Source organism: Brachyistius frenatus, unplaced genomic scaffold (genome assembly GCF_029030835.1).
Source record: "Brachyistius frenatus isolate BFR_SWC_R1_liver_20210118 unplaced genomic scaffold, ASM2903083v1 Contig_117, whole genome shotgun sequence".
Classification (NCBI taxonomy): domain Eukaryota; kingdom Metazoa; phylum Chordata; class Actinopteri; family Embiotocidae; genus Brachyistius; species Brachyistius frenatus.
In genome coordinates this window covers 499992-520128 of record NW_027210716.1, presented here as the reverse complement: position 1 = coordinate 520128, position 20137 = coordinate 499992, and the positions used below count along the sequence as shown (strand labels likewise).

At 38.4% G+C, this 20137-nt stretch overlaps 2 protein-coding genes across 4 annotated transcripts; both read right to left on the bottom strand.

Moving 5' to 3' along the window:
* Positions 1 to 3107: 3107 nt before the first annotated feature.
* On the bottom strand, positions 3108 to 10355 carry b4galt4 (UDP-Gal:betaGlcNAc beta 1,4- galactosyltransferase, polypeptide 4). Of its 3 annotated transcripts, none has more exons than XM_069713264.1 (7): positions 9866 to 10355; positions 8268 to 8769; positions 7344 to 7576; positions 6029 to 6216; positions 5732 to 5854; positions 5537 to 5641; positions 3108 to 5419 (listed from the first exon to the last, which is right to left on the bottom strand). In XM_069713264.1, exons 2-7 carry the CDS (start codon positions 8527 to 8529, stop codon positions 5290 to 5292), a joined length of 1041 nt encoding a protein of 346 aa, XP_069569365.1. In that variant the 5' UTR covers positions 8530 to 8769; positions 9866 to 10355; the 3' UTR covers positions 3108 to 5289. The 3 variants fall into 3 exon arrangements, with proteins under 3 accessions (XP_069569365.1, XP_069569364.1, XP_069569366.1); XM_069713263.1 differs by having other exon boundaries at positions 10113 to 10355; XM_069713265.1 differs by having other exon boundaries at positions 10288 to 10333.
* Positions 10356 to 13552: 3197 nt separating this feature from the next.
* casr (calcium-sensing receptor) lies at positions 13553 to 17462 on the bottom strand. The gene is made up of 6 exons (XM_069713282.1): positions 17278 to 17462; positions 16879 to 17185; positions 15881 to 16720; positions 15563 to 15793; positions 14773 to 14896; positions 13553 to 14688 (listed from the first exon to the last, which is right to left on the bottom strand). The coding sequence occupies exons 1-6, from the start codon at positions 17460 to 17462 to the stop codon at positions 13553 to 13555; spliced, it is 2823 nt and encodes a 940-aa protein (XP_069569383.1).
* Positions 17463 to 20137: the final 2675 nt, after the last annotated feature.

The window sequence follows — 20137 nt, the reverse complement described above, 5'->3', positions numbered from 1 at the left end:
TGATGCTTTGTTTTTATAATATTCATTTTCACAGCTTTAAGGATGCTAGTTTTCTTTTTCAAATTTTCTTTGGTACATTTTTTTTCCATTTGCTGATTAAGTACTTTATCTATCTATCTGCTCTACTCATTTACTCTTAAGGAAATAGGGGAGCCTACCCAGCATGCAATGGCTCAAAGGAAATCTGACTGAAAACACACACAATGCACATAGAGTTTTCACCTCACCTGACCAGTGTAACTCTGAACTGTGAGAAAATTGGAGCATTGAGAGGAAACTTGCACAAACTCCCACCATTGACCTGTTGGGCTGGTCTGATAGACTGCAATGAAATAATATGACATGATTAAGAATGTGGCAACTCAACCAAGTCAGGCTCGGACATGTGGGAGGCACACCCCTCTTTATTTTTCTCATGTATTATTTTGTTCTATTTTTATTGTGTTGGATTATTATTTTGTCTATTTGCTCCCTGATGTATGTTCACTTGCAATAACAACTCATATTCCAGTAGGTGAATTAGTGGTTACAGTGAGTGAGGCTCACACAGGCACTTAGGGCAGTTTGGAGGTCCTTTTGAGCAAGGCAGGTGGGCGTGTCAGTTGAGCAGACAGACAGCATGAAGCCACGTTGAGCTGATGCTCTTTGTGTTTCTGTATTTCCAGGAAAGGAATGTTCCAAACTTATGCACACCTGGAAGTCCCCTTTGTGTCTCCAAGTGTGCAACAGATGTATAGAATGAGTCGGGAGTTTGTGTTTACTCTCAAGCAAAGCGTACTGCTTTGCCATACATCTATTACTATTGCAAATAGAGATATAAACATCCAATGAGTGAAGTCCTACTTGTACGAGGGTTACAATATTTATGAAAATACAGTACACATTGTAGACACCACTGGCCTTCTTCTAAGTTTCTGAATGAAGTGGTTTGTAGAGTAGATCGTAGCGTACAGACTTGAAGAGTTGATATTTTTGTGTTGTGAATGTCACGTGAGCTAGATGACCAGGCCTGACCTTGGCAAGACAAAGCCTTCTTTCTGCACCATAGGAAGAGGAGATGACATCATGCTGTTCATACAAAGCCTCAGACATCCCGCTCTTTCTTTGCAATGGTTAATAAAAAATAAAAAAAAGTGTCTATGCAAAGAAGACATGTCATTGTGTGTGTGAATAATAAGGGGCTATTCTTGTCCTTACTTTTAGTCTTGTAGTACATGTCCTCCATTTCCTCAGATGTTTATGTAATTTATTTTGTAGATCTGCAGCATAGTCTAGCTTCAGCTAAATGTGAGAAAGTGGAAATGATGCAATGACGGGTAAAAGAATATTTCTTGTATATTTACATATATAAAAACACTGTTGGTCTGAGGCAATAATATATTTTAAAGCTCATGTTACTCACTGATAGACAATAATCAATATTTGTCAACAGAAACAATGCTACCCCAATATGGAAATCAGTCAGAATAAATTCACATAGCAAATTATTAGGTTCCAAAAAAATACTTAATTGATGGATTTTGCACAACATTGTAGCCTACACACCTGTAATAAGGTCAGGTGCAAAAACAATCATGACAACAAACAAAAAGCAAAAAAACATCAAATTGTAGCCTAAGGATCTACCATTTCATATAGTTCACAATAATATCTGTAGAAGTTTTGATAAGATAAAAATATTCATATCGTGATAATGTTAATATTACGACTATTTGACGTAATGACGTCCCACAGCTACATTTTGTACGTATACATACCCACAGTAAGTTTGCATGGCTGAAAGCGGCTCGTCGGTAGAGAAGACAGTTTCTAAAAGGGGAGCGTTAACCTCATATAAGTCCTCTTAGAATTGCATCACTTTTGAAACTAGCAACATGAGCACACTGTGTGCATTCACATTCAAATCCAGCAGAGTAAAATTGTAGAAACTCACCATTTATTCAACTTTTTTGTTGTTGGTCCATCAGGAAAAATCTAAGAACTGTTTCCTTTAGCTCACATTGGCTGTTTTCTCTACAGATGGTCCATGCTGATGCTGAGTGTGACATCTTTCCACAAACAGACAAGAATTAATCAGTTTGTTTTCATTATACAGTAAGACCACTGCTGGTCAAACAGCCTGGAAATGAAAGAATTCTCTCTTTAATAACAAGAACAACAGACCTATCTCAAGATGTTTTTTCAAAAGTGATAGTTGTGCTTTCACCGCCCCCCACTGGTCAGATTTATGAACTGTAGCCTGGTGGGACTGAGCTTATTGTACAATATACTAACATGCTACCATCATCCACATTAATTTCGTAACTGTAATAGAGCAGGCTATTTATGCTGGGAGAAACTCTTTAGAGGGACTTCATTTTATTGTAGAACTATCTGATGCATTACAGGAAATCATCTAACAACTATATCAAACTGTAGTGCAAGCACCTGTGAATATCATAAGAATAATATATATACCTTTTTGCACTCATTAGTACCATCAATATATCCCAAACACTACAGGTACAGTACAAATTGCCACAACTAAGAAATCTTAACTCCTTTAAAGATCATCAGGATTTAATTGTCTCATTTACAGTATTTGTTGCACACCAGCAACCCCGTCAGTATTTTTGATCAGTTCCTCAGGTCCTTTTGCATTCATGACGGACACAGATGGAAGAAAACACTGTTACATTCAGGTGAATATCTCGATAAACCAAAACCGTCATGCCAAAACTGAAACCCCCTGCTCTGAAACACATAAAGACTAGAAGACAGTTCTTAAATTGTTCTAAAGTGAAATAATCCCATTAGAAATTAAATGCATAATTTCCTTCTCTGCCATGATCAATCTGCTACCATCAACAACAACAAAACCTGCCAAATCATCACAGATCAACAAAAACATTCAAGTATAAATTGAAGGGAAAACAATGTCTGAACTTCCTAATGCTACAATATTACCACATGGTTTTCTTGGTTGTGATCGTTTTACAAAATCTTGCAGAGAAATTGTAATTTAATTAACGCACTTTGAATATATTTGACATATAAAAGTTTCAAACCCAAAGTAGAAAAGAAAACATTCATTCAAGAGTGGCCACCAACAACATAGAACACTTGAATTCATCATGGCTACAGCACTCTGCAGATTTATAGTCCAGTTAATCAACAGAGCAACAATTCACACACATACAACTCTGTCATTTAGAGCAGTTTGTATCTATTTTGAAACTATAGTATAACAGTGACTAATTTGAATATGTATAGTGGAGTGAAGTAAACAAAGTTTGTCAGTTTAGTTAGTAATATTGCTCCATCTTGAAAGAAGTAGCATTTGCTGGTCAGATAAATGAAAACATGTATTTGTAACACAGCAACAGATATGTCACCTTTAAGGTAAAATCAAATCATTTATTTAATAAATTCGATGTGTATCAGACACATGTTTCTAAGCAGCATGTAATGATCAATACAAGTATGCAGATTTTTCTACACTGAAACTGCTTCACATAATATAATAGTAAGAAAAAGCTTGATTGGTCTGAAAAGAATACAAGTATAATAATAATAATAATAAAAAGGGAATAATAAATAATCCTACACCCATTAATCCCCATTTAAGGCCTTAAAAAACATGCAGTAGCAGAAATCATAACTTATTATGGCTCACAAAACTACTTCCCAGGTAAATAACATCCAAGTCAGGTCAAAGTTCTTAACTTCTGTAAATAAAGTACAGCCCACAGCTTTTTTAAAAAGCCTACTTAGTCCCTAGACCAGGCATAAAAACCCTGTTTAAACCCTCAAACAGGTTATTTTCACAGCCAACATATTAATATATCACAGCAGAAAATGCACAAGTGTCATCAATAACATTAATGAGGCAAGCGAGCCACTTCCTGGGTCACGTTACACTTAATGGACCCGAGCCATCAATAAGATCATTAATTACACCTGTGCTTTTCTCACTATAACGTGTAAAAATGTCTGCAGTGGCAGCCTACAGTTCAGTGTACATTATGTCCTTTTTCAAAATAACATATTTGGATTGAGTTAGTATGAACAACATTCCATACATAGTTCTTCTTATTATTGCTTGAGTTTTTCTTCCTCTGCCCAAAAGGCTCATCTGCTGTTTGCTACAGGACAGATGCAAACTCTGTACCTAAAGTAATTTTGTTTAACTTTTTCAATCACTCATTTTATGAAACAGAGCGGTGATGTTACTGGCAAGTTTAAGATGGGAAAGACCTCTGATATCTAGCATTACATTCTATTCATTAATATGATGCACTTTATGTCTATCGTTCACTTGGTCAATGTTTTTCCCCACAGATGGGTAGGTGTAGGTGTTTCAGTAGGTTATTGTTTAAGTATATAGTACGTTACATTTTGATGAACTCGTATTTATTTTTATTTTGGTTTACCAATTCTGGTTAGTTTGGTTTGTATTTCTAATATTTGCCAAAGTCATGTAATGTAGCTTTAATGCACATAAACTGATTCAGTGTTCCCTTTACACCAGATTAGCTCTTCCCTACAGTTTGTGCTTAACATATTTAGATCGATAAAACATCGAATCAAACATGTCATTGTCTTAAAGAGTCCTAGCAGCCTGGAATCAAACCTAAACATGTATTTCATCTTTGGGCTCTGCACACTGAAACGGGTGTTTCTAGGTAAGTGGCTGATTAGACCTTTGCTCCAGTTAAACTTGGCAAGTGCTACGCTGAAAAATATGCAATATGCTAATGGAGATATGAATAAACAGGAACAACAAATCTAACATGAGTGTGATGGACATATCTGTCAGTTAATCAATCACAGTCTGCTCAGGTCTAATTAGGGCAAATAAGTGACAGCACCTGTATATCTGTAGGAACATGAGGACGTCAATGCATCCACAAAATACATACAAAATACACGTCCATGCGTGTACATCATGCAGGCAAATAATAAGGCATATATGTAAATTAAACTTTGTCAGCTGGATATTTTAGCAAAACACTTTAACCACCAGAACAGGCAGTTCAAGGGCCAGTTAAAAAAAGAGACAAGGCTGCTCATAATATGAGGAAATGAGCGCAGCATGATATGCAAAACTGTGTCAGTTAACTCCAAATGTAGTTTCCAGCTTACTTTAATTTAGATATGTAAACTAATGAAAACAATGTGCATTTTGTGTGAGTAATATGTCATCATATATAGGAGTGTTTCTGCCTGCAGTGGCCTGGACTTTACAAAATATATTCGATTTTTTCTTCTTCTTTTTTTGGTCACAGCTTCTTGTTTGAGATCTCAACTCTATGGCTTACCGATGTCCACAGTAATATTCACGTAGAGAGGCAGCCTGTCTACCGACAAAGTCTTATATGAGCAACTGTTGAGTCCGTCCTTCCTCCACACCTTTGGAGTTCGTCCTAACAACCTCATCCTGGAAAGAAAAAGAAAACATTTCACACAAAAAAAGTGAAATTTGCAGCATAAATCTGAGGGCATACATTCAGCTAGAATATTCGGAAAGAAGCACAGCACATTTATATTGACTGACCTGTCTTTGTTTATTTCATTGCCGCTGTCCCGTTTGTGAAACACCATGGTATAGCGGGCGACAGCAGCAGCCGGCCGTATAATCTTCATTTTCTGCAGCTCAACCCTGTGTGAGACAGCAGCATGTAGCCAGGAATTCATGAAGGAACATTTGCTTCAGATTCTACAGAGGTGTTTTCACTTGTTTTTGTCTCACCTGATGCGAAGGTCGTCATCTTCTCCACCCCAACCCCAGTAAGTGTTTGAGAATCCGTTCACCTGAAAGAACTGGTCTTTGGTCATGGCAGTGACTCCTCCAAAGTAGCCTTTGTAATGCAGCCTAAGAGTACAACATCATCAGGAAATATTACAGTTCTGAGCTTAAAAAGGACATCAGACCTAAAAAAGACAGTCATCCGTCATGCTTAGACAGCACTTTTTATTCACAAGGGTAGAATCAAGTTTAATGACTCCTGGCTGACAGAAATGTACTCTTAGTCATAGTCATACTTACTTGTATCCTGTTGCGTTCCGCCCAACCACCAAGTGTTTGGGGTGCTGGTCACAGACATATAAATTGTGATCGTTTTCAGGAATCAGATCCACATCATGGAAGATGAAACACTCCCAGCTGTAGTCCTTTAGTGCCTCCAAATAGCCAACATTCAGTAACTTGGCACGGTTAAAGGTTGCATCACCAGACTTGAAAAAAACAACAACAATACGCTGTAAACTTGTATGTGTACATTTCAAAGCTCAATGTAGCTCACTGCTTATTTTCTCCTGTTGTGTTTTTATAAGTAGAATCAAGTTCAACCAGTGACTCATGGCATGTCAGAGAATACAATTAACTTGGATCCTTGTTCTTAAATAACTTTGTTTCTAAAGACCTGAAGAAGATTCTGAAGAGGATATCCAGGATATCAGAGACAAAAGGCGATGCGTTGGAAATGTATTCGAAGGAGATTTATGTGCTTATTTCTGATGGACTTCTACCAGAAACCAGATGTCCACACAGGAACTAAAACTTAAAAAATAACTTTTCTTATTTCATAGAAATTAAAGAAACCAACTAACACACGTGTGTTTACCGTGCATTGTTATGATAAGTACATAATTCAAACCTGAGCTGACACAATGTAAATTTGCTTACCAGTCAGCTTTTTAAACACACACGCAAACAATTCAGGAATCGTATTAACGTGTTCTGCGGTTTGCCTTGCAGTTACTGACATTAATCATTCTGTCTTTAAGTCTTAAGAACTTGATTTAGTTTCAGGGTATTTGACTTTGGCATGGGATAATCCTTTACTTCATTTGTCTCTATGTTTCCAGCAGAAATGTCAGCATTGTTGTGTCGCTGTACACGACATGTTACATGTCTCTGGTTGGGATTCAGTGAAACAGCTGACCAACATGATTTACGGTTGGAGAAAAACACTCCTCCAACCCAGTGTTTGATTTTATCCACAAGTAATTGATTTGACTTTTACATAATGTAACTAAGTTATACAATTATTTCACGTAGTACATCTTCACTGAAAGTTGCTCATTTTTCCACAACTGAACTCTTTAGGTGTAATGACATGACATTTGGTCATAACTGTATTATATTTTTTTTCCTTTTTGATTGTCACAACTAGGACCAACAATAACAGTTTTCAAATATAGTAATTAGATGGTATACAGTGGTCCTAATTGATTGATAAACTGCATCTGAAAGTTGTTATAAGTGGAAAAACAAAAGCTAAAAGACTCGTAAATTACTGCATATTCCTCTAAACAGGAACTGATTTCATAAGAAAACTGTGCATGCTGTATAGAAGTACCTGCTGGATGACGTATATGGCGTAGTGCAGTTGCTGCCTCTGCAAAAAGGGGTGCAGGTGATGCAGGAAGTAGAGGAGGTGTCTCTCCCGGCTGCGGTGTGGGATGAGGATCGCTACGCTCTGCCTCGCTATGCAGTCTGAGGGCTCGTACACGCCTTCAGTCACTGCTTTGTTCTCAGTCTCCACATCCTTCAGTTTCAGAGAGGATTCAAAGGACAGCTTCCTGGCTCCCTCTGTACAAACAGAAATTACAAACTGTGGCAGAACTCCAAATCTAACACTGTTGTGCAACTGTAAGCAGTCATCAGCAAAGTATCACAATTAAATGAGGCTTTGCTGAATAAACAACGCAAAACATTTTCCCAGCCGAGTCCATTTCATACTATTTCTTTTGCTCCCTGAGTTGTTGAACCTTCACAGGACAGACAACATGGAGCACCTTAAAATGTAATTCACAAGTATTTCAAGATTATAATGCTGATAACACTGGGAATAAACAATCCCAAACTTTTAAGGCTTTCAGTCTTATTTTATTGTCTTCTAACTTTTGTTTTCTATCAATTTGAATCTCGTATTGTGCAATTAACTATCATTTTACTTTTCAGACACTGACCACTCTGCTGGAAATGACTACATTCAAGATGACGTGTAAAATGACATGTGCATGACATGAAATTTGCTTCCTGTATGCTGCTGTAGCGAAAAAATTTCCCCTCGGGGATTAATAAAGTAACTACCTAACCTAACCTAACCTAAAAACCTGTGTTTTTCCACAAATCAGTTAACTTGTCTCCCGTCATTTAGTCAGGGTAAAGATACATAACTTAAAGCTGCAATCGTAAAACAAAGTACAAACAAACCTTATTTCACAATAAACATAGTACGTTTATCACCTCCTTAACCAACACTTTGGAGTTCACTTACGTAGCAATGGGGACTCTTGAGGGCATTTGACTTTTTGTGGTGTGGGATTCACGCGATTTGGCGCTGCTGTCCAAGAGTTGAATTTATCCCGCAGGCCGTCTCCTTTGGCAATAATTTGTGTTGAGGCGGAGTCAGTTGAAACAGACTTCACAGTTTCGCCTGAAAAAGTTGTGATCCATGCCAGCACCGAGAGCGAGAGAACGAGCAGTACAAAATACTTCCCCCTGCGCAAAGTCTTGCACACAGGTGAACAGAAGCCCATGGCTGTGTGACTCCGCTGATGTGAAGACGTGTGTAGATGCTGTTAATTATAGTTTAAGAGATTTCCTCCGTGCAGAACATTTCAGCCAGATTCACTGACCGGTCATCCCATAGCGATGAAACATGTTGCTGCATTAATTAGTCAATCAATCAGCAGATCACTGTCAGGTAAGAACTTATTGGTGAAAATCCATTGTCGAGTCCTCAAAAATCCATTTTGAGGGAGCAAAATCTCCAACAACTGTAAATAGATTTGAGAAAAAGGAGTTACTACCAAGAAATGGTGTCATTGCATCATAAACTCATACACATCAAAATTAATAAAAAAATTTTTTTTAAACACACACCATTCACAGGCAAGTTTTAGTTTAAAAGATATATATATATATATATCCATTCCTACCAACTACTTTTCATTCTACAGTAACATACACCCTAGAAGAAATCGAGATCCTGCTTAAGTGTCTTCCAGTTCTGTTTCTTTACTTTTGTGTTTAGAGCCATTTATCCTGTTGCATGTTACCGAGATGGTTTTCTGAAGGGTATTATTTTCCATTATGCAAATGTATACAGTTACACCTCACATTTCCCCTCTCTTGGTCACCATTAAACTCAACCTTGACATGTAAATGCTGTTATCTCATACAGCAAATTACTTCAAATGACTTTGTCTTGGATGAAATTCAATTAACAAACAAGGAGAAGAGCATAAATCCTCTCATTTCTGAAGCTGGAAACAGAATATTGTTCTTTGTCTAATTGTTTAGGTAAATGACTTAATGTTAGGGCTTGGTGATGTATCAATATTTATGGTATAATGATATGAGACTAGATATCATCTCAGATTTTGGATATCGTGATACCGCAAAATTGTTGCCTTTTCCTAGTTTTTAGGGCTGCATTTACAGTAAAGTGATGTTTTTTTTCTTGAACTTCCCAGTGTTTCTAGCTGTTCTATTATTTGCCTTTTCCCACTTAATTATTTAATGCACATTACTAATGATTAATATTCAAACATCTCTATGTAACTATTTTGTGAGCGCACCAATATAGTCGTCCCTACAATACCACTGCGAAATTGTTTTTGTTTTTTCCCCCACACAAATACCGTGACATTTAAGTTGTCCATATCACCAAGCTCTATAATTACTACTCGTATACATAAACAACACAGATCCTGTTCCCGTTGTCAGCTAAGCTCCGTGCACATGTTTGTGTGGAGCAGCCAGCAGCGAACACATGGCAGCTGTAACTACGAAGCTAACTAGCAGTCATCACTGTCAAGTCTCGGATGCTGTAACAAGCAGACAAACGTATTAAAAGAGCAACGCGCTGACATGTTAGAAAACATCAACGAGCGTTGAGGCAGCTCCTCCATGTGTTGACGTTCATTTCAGGACGGCGCTAACGTCGGCTAGCTGATCGCAGCAACTCCATCACAAATGTGAGGAGGCTACCTTTACATCTCCGGCTGCTGGTCCTGCTGCTGCAGCTGCCTGTCCGTGTTTTAGGGTGATCAAAGTTCACGTTTGCTCCTCTATCTGACAGCAGCTGCGTCCAGACGCACCTGCAGAGCTAACCTACCCGCTAGCTCGCTGACGAATGCGGATGTGAGAGTCCGGAGTTACTTTAAAAGTGTCTCCAAGTGTTAAATATCAGCATTAAAGCTGACGCGCGTCGCAGTTTTTTTTTTTTTTTTTTTTTCAGGAAAACCCGTCAACCGTGCGCCATCCTTTGCTGGTAAAGAGATAAACGTTACTGGTGTGGTTGGCACATCTCGGCAGACGTCAGCGTCGCTTCGTGTAATCAACGCGGCAGCAGACCAAACAGTAAAGTCAACACAAACACGCACTCTGCAAGCTGCAAACTTTCACCGCGACCAGAGTTTGGAAAATAGAGCATTTTACTCTGTGATTAATTTGGGCTAACATCTGTGATGGCTGACATGTTATTTGTCCTTGAACTTGTTTTTCGAAAAATATCCACACCATTCAATAAAAAAATAAAATAAAATAAAAAAAACAACGTATATTAGCGTACCTTCTTTTTTATTTTCCTACGGACACGGTAGGATTCAGTCATCGTTTTTATTGTGAAGGCAGCATTTACAACCGGAAGTCGTTGTTAGGTCTGTCGATAGATACTTCCGGTGTATAGTTTTAAAAATACACGTTGCCAAAGTTGGCTTCATTTTGGAACACATTTACTCCACTGTGGGGCAAAACAATACTATTGTTGAATTAAAAAAAACAAAACTAAAAAAAAACTTCTACACGTGGTTGCGGCACCAATACGCGTTTGAAATGTATGTAAGTTGTATGTATTGAGTAGTTACACAAAAATGGTAACTTCGATCTCATAATTTCAAGGTCTTTGTGCAAATCCTAAGTGTCTGAACAATTATTGAAAAGCAACTGAATTAAGGAGAGGCACACTGCAGCCTTTACAAGTTTTTCCTCCGTCTTGGCGTCTATTTAGCTCTCACTTTTAATTTTTCAGCACAGAAATAAAACATGAAAGCATGATTATTACCTGATGCTTATATTCATCAATGGGGCTAAGGGTTTGAGGGAATTTGAAATTGAGTTGTGGAACGAATGCTTCAAATCTCCATCCCCATTTGAATAACTGCAGGGTTTTGTCAGAGCCCTCTTCCTCTTTTCTTTTTTTTTTTTAGCAAGGATACCAGATGTTCCCAGCATGCAATGCATCCTGGTCATTTTCTCCAATATCTGTCTCATCCCACCCTTGAGATCAGAGATGGACACCATGCTGATCTTGTTACTAAGCTGTATATGTGCCTCTAGGGATAAAGGTTGTTTCCTCCAGTTAACAGAGGAGGTGGTTGTCCAGCTGCTCCTTAGCCTGCTTTGGGTTAGCCATGATCCAAATGTGAGCATGTCACCCTCTTATTCAGTGATGTGGGAGGTCTTCACATCCTCAAATGCCCTTTTACCTAGTTTAGAAGTACTTGTAGAAACCTTCAACAGTTTCCCTGAGCTGCTTACAGCATCCTATTTTCACCAAAAAAAAAAAAAAAATCTTCAAATAGAAAACAGTGGGATGAATATAACTTACATTATAACATGTTTGTGTTTCTCATATCATATCACTCTTTAATGAGTTGATTCATTATTAGTATATTTTCTTGAATGACTATTGTAATGACTTTAGGTTTTTCTTTTGTTTGTTTTATTATAGTTCTATCATATTTTGAGACTTAACTGTGGATATAGTTATCTTACAGATTTTTTTCTGAGGCATATATAGTCCCATGTGTTCAATATCCAAATCTTGGCTTTACTGTCCACACAGTATATAAACACTTTATTAATTGGTAATACAATTTATATAATTCACAAATATAGACAACCCCGTTGTACTGAGACTATTAATACAAAATGTCCATGTCTTTCTTAAACACAGCCATTAAACATTCACAGTACCGGCGGAAAAGTTAAGTGAATTTGCAACAATAGCCAACCTCAAACAAGCGCTTAGTTGCAGATCAAACCTGACAGAAAAGTCAAGAGGAATTTTGGACATTTGTCCTTACAGAGCTGCTTCAGATCAGCTCCACCATATTAGGATATCTTGTGTTTAGGGTCTCTTCAAGTCATTCCACATATCCCTGATGGGTAAGACCGAGCCACTCCAAAAAGTAAACTGTGTTTCTTTCTCAACAGTGAAGCCTTAATTTTATTAGTCCTCAAAGATTTTCCCTGAAGAATTGTGAAGAGTCAATGTGCTCTGTGGCAAACATCAGGCGAGCAGTAATGGGGCAGCGGCTCTATGCTCTATGCAACCATGCACGTGCACATGCTCGGTACACCCATGAACAGAGATGCTAACCAGCTCCAAGGATTCCTTGAAGACTTTAGCCATTACTCTGGGCTGTATTCAACATTTTAATTTAATTTCAGCACAGTTCTGTCAGCAAAATACATGCATTTGCATACTTACGTATAGTCGAATGGCTCTTTCATACTGCCATAACAAATATGTAATCTCTTGGTTTATTATTACATCATCAAAGAATCGTCTCAACTCAGAAAATAGTTACAGCTGTCATCTTAGTTTCTTCTCACTTTAAAACCAGATATGTGCTCCTCCTTCCTCTCTATACTGTCTGTAAAAACATGACTGTGTATTTAAGGCCTACTGCAAGACTTACTTGCACATGTGAGAGAGGCCTGCACTGTTTGCAGTCGTCAGAGACTTGTGATAAGTAAGCTGCAAGCAGAGAATGTTCTCTGAAAGATCTGCACCAAAATGCCCTGTTGAACTCCTTCTGTATGTTCACTGCTTTTGCGAGTATTCATATCTATTTCTAAGAGAATTCTGGTAATTTTTTACTGGCATGTTTTTTCATGTTTATCATAGTTAATCATGGTTCAAATATTTATATATTCCACAATTTGGGATTTTATGATTCTATTACAATACTTGTTATTTTTAAACATTAGACAAATGAACCGATTAGACTTTTTCTCGACTGGATCATAAATATACGGAATATCCTAACAAAAACAAAACAAAACAAATATTTAATATTACAAAAGAGATACTATACATCTGAGGAGAGAATGCTTTTCCCTGACAATAAATATTAGTTAAACCTGAAAAACTACAAGTCAGAAGTTGATTATTTCTGGCTTCCAGAAGTTTTTTCTCTAATCGATAGATTAGAGTGAATAACTCTTCCAAAATCAAACAACAAACTTCAGGACAGGATTTTTTGTTTTTAATTGTACAAAATATTTTACCATCATTAGCAGAGTTAATGTACATCAGGTTGATGCTAACAAAAACAAAACAAAAAAAACCAAAAAGACAGAATTCAGGTAAAGTATGTAAGTTAAACTGATTTTGTTTTTCTGCCAAAATATGAAGAAGAAAATGGAGAAATGAAAAAAATCTAGATGTAAATAAATCTAAAATGAAGTCCAAAATCCCCCCTATTAAATGCCGAATTGATTAACTGGGATTGAAGAAAATGAAGTTTGACACTCCCACTCCTGCTGTCACATCAGAGAACTCCTCCTCGACTCCTCAAAGCTCAAAGACAGAGTAACTGTTCCACTGCCGAAGCTCACTCTTGGCCTGTGCTTCCCTGAAGTCTGGTCGCAGTCATTACCGTTGGTCTTGAGGCTGATGGATGAGGACGGAGTTGAGGCAGAAGATCCATCGATGCTCCTGGACTTTTTTCTCGAAGCTGTGTTATGTTTTAGAGTAGCTTTGGCAGCCACTTTGAAAGCGTGGGCCGCGGTGCTGCATCGGACTTCCTCGATGGTGTTCCTGGAGGGTTTGAAGAGGATGATGTAGACCTTGTTGAAGAAGATACAAGCCAGCATCCCAAAGCTGGATGCCAGTATAGCAATGACCTCCACAGCTGAAACAAACTTGCCATATGTACTAAAGTAAGCAGGGATAAAAGAGATCCAAACAATGAAGAATATAAGCATGCTAAACGTGATGAACTTGGCCTCTGTGAAGTTTTCCGGCAGCTTCCGTGATTTAAATGCAAAGAAGAAACATATAGCTGCCAAGAGGCATGTGTAGCCAATAAGAAACCCAAGAGCCATCACAGATCCCTCATTGCATGTGATAAAAATGATCTCATCAATGTCATGATTCTTATAGCTTGAAGGAGGGGCGTTGTAAAGCCAGACCACACATATCATGACTTGGACAAATGTGCACAGAAACACCAAAAGGAACTGCAAGTTTAATCCCCACCATTTACGTTGGAGGCTTGTTGGGATCTTTGCCTCAAACACCAAAAGCACTCTGTTAGTTTTCACGAGGATGCAGGAAATACAGAGGACAAAACTTATCCCAAAGGCAGGTTGACGCAAACGGCATGTCCAGTCCTGCGGTTCCCCAATAAAGATTAGAGAGCTGGAGAAGCAACAGATTAGTGAGAACAGGAGGACGTAGGACAGTTCTCGGTTTGTGGCCTTCACTATTGGGGTGTTGCGAAATCTAACAAAGACTCCCATCACAAATGCTGTCAAGACGACACCGAACACTGCACATATAGCCAAAGCTATCCCAAAAGGTTCGGTCCAGGAGAGAAACTCGATTTCCTTCAGGAAACAGAATGTGTGGTTCCCATTTGACCAGGAGTTATTTGGGCACTTGGCGCAAACACTGGCATCTGCATAAATAAGAGAAAATCATCTGTGGTAAAACTGCAACATTAACAAAGTGTAACAATATTAAATACGTGGAATCTCCATACCTTTATGATTGCTGTACTCTCCATCTGAACACTCAGTGCATTCAAAGCAGCATGTGGGCATACTGTCTATGATCCCCTTTCTCGTGCCGGGTTCACAGTCCTCACTGCAGTTAGAGAATGGCACCTGCATAGAATGTAAAACAGACTGAAAAGTTGCATAAGAGGGGCAGAAAGTATAAAACGACAGATGTAAACATGTGTCTAAATTTAAGCAGCGTAGGATTTTAAGTAAAATTAATGATTATGTAAAGCTTTATTAATGGGTTTTTACAATGAGGCCTGTGTCAAACACCTTTCTTTGATTCCATGGTCCCTTGAATTTATGGTTTGGTTTGGTTTGGTCTCCCTGCTCTTGATAACCTTATTTCATGCTCTTAAAACTCAGTAAATGCTACTTTCCCAACACAATATGGAGCCTTGAGTCAGCCATTTGGACGTTGCCATCTTGTTTTTCTGATGCCAGAAGTGACCATATTTGGACGAGTTTGGGAGAAGCGAAGGGCGAATGTCACTTGGAACCCAAAGATACTATGCCCACCCATATATACCGGAACAGGAAGGGCCTCAGGAACGTCAATCAAACCCAGCACGCCCCCAAACATTCCTCTCTTTGAGGCCTAATATCTAATCAATTACGGAATTACTGTCAGAAGGACCACCACAACACTGACCAGAAAGAGTGAATATAGCTAATGACACCATAATGATTTGTGTCTACAAAATGAAACAAATGACAAGAGTCACCAGAGTGCATTAATGGGAACATCCTTTCCAAAACAGCTTGACTTACCTCTGAACTGTATCCGTTCCAAAGAATCTTTGTCTTGTCAATGAAGAGTTTGGCTCCTCTCTTGATGTGCATATTGTAATACCCAACCTCCTCAAACAGCACAGAGCCATCTTCAGTTGACCTGTGCCAGTTTATGATGGTGTAGTTTGCTGCCAGGTCTGCGTTCTCATCAAAGTGCATCTTTTCTCCCATACTGTTGGTGTAGTTCAAATGTCTGAGCTGCTTCAGGACCTTTGATGTAAAACAACAAATTTGCATGATTCACACAGGTCTATCAGTAAATGAAGTATTCATTTTCTTTAATCCGCACAATATTACCTGCCATGCTTCCATTTTCTTGATATCTGCACAGGAATTGTTTGCAAAAAGTCCATGTCCAGGTGTGCAGGTGAGAATGTCCTGCAAGGCCTGTGCAATGGAATAAACTGCAACATAAACATTGTAGGAGATACGGAGGTGTGTGTAGTCCAGGTATGGGGTCTCAACACTTGCGATGTCCTCCTCACCGGTACACAAAGGCCTGAAACTAGTGCTGCCATTATCACTTTCTTGGAGTCTTGGGCTGTCTTCTAGATAACAGTTGAATGTTTCCTCCCAAAACTCTTTGAAAAATTCATTATGACTGTCTTTCTTTGGTTGGACTTGTTGCAAGAACTCTCTAAAGCCAGGTATATGCCCCGCCTTGAGAGCAAAGCCAATCGTTCCAGCCACAACATCTAGATATTCTGGTTTAGCAATCAGCGAGGAGCTTGCCCAAGCTTCACTGGCCAGCCAGGTGCGATCTGTGATGTTCCTCCTGACCATCTCTTTGATTAGAGGCTCGATGTCCGGGCCACTGGCAAACACAACAATCACTTTAGCTGTGGAGTTCTCAATCCTGTCAGCCAGAGCTTTAATTTCATGATCCTCAAAGTACTGAGAGATAAGTTCATTTAGATGAATGCAGATGTCTCTCTCTTCCATTTCCTTCTCAAACTTTTCAATCCCTGGGCGTCCATAGTCGTCATCTGAGGCAACAGCAATGACCCAGTTCCATTGGAAATACTCAATGATGTCTGCAATGGCTGTGGCCTGGTACTCATCTGTAGGAATGGTTCTCATGAAGGACTTGTACTGATTCTTGTTGCTCAGTAGGCGACTAGAAGAGGCATAGCTGATCTGAAACAAGAAAGAAATCAGCTTTTCAACATCCTGCTAAAGGTTTTGTCATTCTGTTGATTAAGCATAATTCAGCTATCACACTTCCTGTAAAAGTAATTGTATGTGGACATAATTTTTTTGGATACAGGGTTGAAGTGGTGCTCTTAGTTACTCACCTGAGGAATATAAAAAAGACCGAGTAGGTTTGCGACTGCCGTGGAAACTGCAGATCCAGCGGCTCCTACTACTGCAATGGTTGATGGGATGTGATCAGTACAGTTACAAAACTCATCTAAATTCAGAGAGTCAATCTTATTTTGGGCCACAAAACTGAGGGTAGCTTCCAGTGCTTTGGACACTGTGTTGCATGTGTCAAAGATCCTGTATCCCAAGGTGATGTTGGGCAGGAGAGTGCTGCTGTTGTTAATTTCATCAATCGCAAAGATCATGGCCTGGAGCCAACGGAAACCACGGAAATTGAATCTGTAAAAGCAAACCAGGCAAAGTTAGATTAGCTCACACACTCGGTTTCAGAAACACTTTGCGTCAACTCATAAAACAGACATAAATTTTACCTGACACACTGTGTGGATTCTGGGCGAGCTGCGAGGTCTTGGTCTTTGGATGCAACACCAAAGTGTATGGGGAAAAGACCTCCAAGTAAAATATCACCGGTCATCTGTGCTCTTTGATGGGGCCCATAGGTTGAGATCACGTAACTGGACCCCAACAGTATCAAATAATACAGAAGCAGCCTCATCTTCTTTTCTTTCCAATGGGTGTGATTGTCCACTATAACTTCCCAGGATGAAGAAACTTTTCAGTTTTATCTTCTCCCATCAATCTGCAGACTGCGCTGCTTTGTGTTTTTCATGTTTGCACAGATGAGAGTGTCATTCTGTTGGAAAAATTGAGGAAATCATGTTTGTTTGACAGTAGATATGTAAGATAAGAATAATCAACACTGGGGAAATGCTTGTCATTTTCCCAATAGCTCAACAAGATATACGACTGTGCTGAGGCCGTTTGTGATACCATCTAATAAACAATCACTGAGCTCACTTTCCTGTTTAAACAGGGCCCGAAAGGTGTTAGAAGCCAACATGACCTGAGGCTGTTATTTACAGCTCTAGTAGGACCACTCAGTTATGTACGTTTTTAACAGTTTTGGTTGCTTTAATGAGTTGACTTCTTTTGTAATATTTCTTAGAATAGATTAATTTTAAGATTTAACACCTCACTAAACAGGGTCATCGTGCTGCCTGACAAATCCATTTGAACCGAAATAGACGCAGGATTTACATGAGCCGAGAGCGAAGTCACACTCTAATGACCCTCCTTCCTGCAAACGCTCAGTCTCATGCTGTGGCCAGTGAACCCAGTCGCCATGGAGAAAAGCCATAGCAGCCCTGCTGCATCTGGGTAATACTGCTGGAAAAATGCTGGGGCAGAGTTGTGATAATGAAGTGACTAACACCCCTAAGAGCCACTGCGTGCCACGAGAAGTATGGGATTTTCATTACATTTAGGAAAATAGTCTTAAAATTGTCATATTATTATCTATTGTTCACAGTCAGTATTTTTCTCATCTTTGTAAATCTAAAATAAAAGCATAAAAAATGAAGTTAATGCTTTCCTGTCAGATAAATTGATGGCTATACTTTATTGATCCCGCAAGGGGACTTTTTTTTTGTGTTTAAAAGATTAAAGATACAGATGTTTTCTCGTAAAGTGAAATCAGCAAAATAACTGAGTATTGTGTTTTCCTCTGGTTTAAATTACAGATAATCTTAATCACAAAGTAATTACGGCTACATTACATACAATTATTACATCCTTTTTAAATTTTCTAATTAAAACATCAAATGTGTAACATACCACAAAATTAAAACTTACCGCCTGGACTCCTGAGTGAACACTTAAATCCAGCAGAAACAGTTCATCCGCAGCTACACTTTTTCCAAAATATCCTGGGTGCCGAATGAATTCACTGGACAATGCTGCTAGCTCAACCACTTTCTGTAGATGAATCATTAACAGAGAGAGGGATTGTCCATTTCCTTCAGCCTAATGAAGTCTACTCACAGTTCGTTCCTCCTCAACTAAAGTAATCACAACCTAAAGCAGCAGAGAAAGAGTTGGGAAGGTTACTTTAATGAGCAATTCTATAGTATTTTGCCACAGCACAACAGATGTACAATCATGTGAAGTACTTTCAGTCAACAACTAAAATGAGATAACAGAGGCAGATTGTGAGGGTTATCATTGTCTTTACAACCATTCATGAATTTGTATTTTAAGTTGTATATCTGGATTTTGTTGATGTAATTTTTCAAATGATAGTCATTTCCTCTCCATAGCAAATTCTCCACACTGTAGGTATAGAAAAGGTACTTCAATAAGTTTTTTCAAAGAAAGGGAAAAAAAATGTTTCAAATGCATCTAACATTTTATTCCACAGTGCAACATAACTATGTTGAAAAAATGATAGCACGAACATTCTGTTCTATTGGTGCCCACAAATCTTAATTAGAGAAATCCTGTTGTCCTTGGTACTTCTGCATGTGATCAGATTTCCGGGCAGGTTTCTGTTTTACTTTTAATTTAGCTGCAGCGTGATGCCAGGAACACCTAGAATCAGAGGATTGCACCATTATGTTGCTCAAATAATTAGCTGACTCTTTATGCTCTGATGACCAAGTCTTCAATTTGTTGCTGAGCAGGTGTCTCCAGTGAAAACAATTTCAGTTTACAACATGTTGACTCACCTTTGCATGTCCCAACACTGTGTCCACCAGACATCAGGCCCAAAGACAGAAGTTCAGGAAAACAAGTCTGCTCAAAAATTCTTTTAAAGTTTCTTCCAGTCAATTCAAGGACAGATACAGGAGATCATTCCTGCCCACTGCCATAAGACTTTACAATAACTCACCTCTGGCAAAATCCATCACAGTACAAAAACACTGTTGACTGTGTTTCTTGGTTGCTTGTATATTATATGTATATTATATATATAGATATATACTGTACCGTATGTATATATATGTTGACTGTGTTTATTGGTTTGTTGTATATAATATATATAGATATTTAATGTACTGTATATATACTGTATGTACTGTGCATTTTATATTTTATATTTATATTTTTTATTTTATTGCTTTTCTATTATATTATTCTATTCTATTATTATTTTATTCTATTGTTTCTATTATTGCTCCTGTATGTATGCTGCTGTGGCGAAAAAAATTTCCCCTCGGGGATTAATAAAGTATATACCTACCTACCTACCTACCTACCTTCTTGATGGCTGCAGAAGGTTTTTCCAACCAAAAGAAAAAAACACAAAGAAAATGTGGAGTGTAACATGGTAACATGCAGACCTCAGTTTGCTGTTTAATCAGCAGGAGATTCAGAGTCACATTTTATGGCAAC

Coding starts and splice junctions, on each gene's coding strand:
- casr (XM_069713282.1), bottom strand. CDS start 17,462: ATGAGGCTGCTTCTGTATTATTTGATACTGTTGGGGTCCAGTTACGTG. Junction 16,721..16,878: donor GTCTTTTTTATATTCCTCAG/GTGAGTAACTAA, acceptor TTCTTGTTTCAG/ATCAGCTATGCCTCTTCTAG. Junction 14,689..14,772: donor AGAGTACAGCAATCATAAAG/GTATGGAGATTC, acceptor TTATTTATGCAG/ATGCCAGTGTTTGCGCCAAG.
- b4galt4 (XM_069713264.1), bottom strand. CDS start 8,529: ATGGGCTTCTGTTCACCTGTGTGCAAGACTTTGCGCAGGGGGAAGTAT. Junction 6,217..7,343: donor CCATATACGTCATCCAGCAG/GTACTTCTATAC, acceptor GTTTTTTTCAAG/TCTGGTGATGCAACCTTTAA. Junction 5,420..5,536: donor AATGAAATAAACAAAGACAG/GTCAGTCAATAT, acceptor TTTTCTTTCCAG/GATGAGGTTGTTAGGACGAA.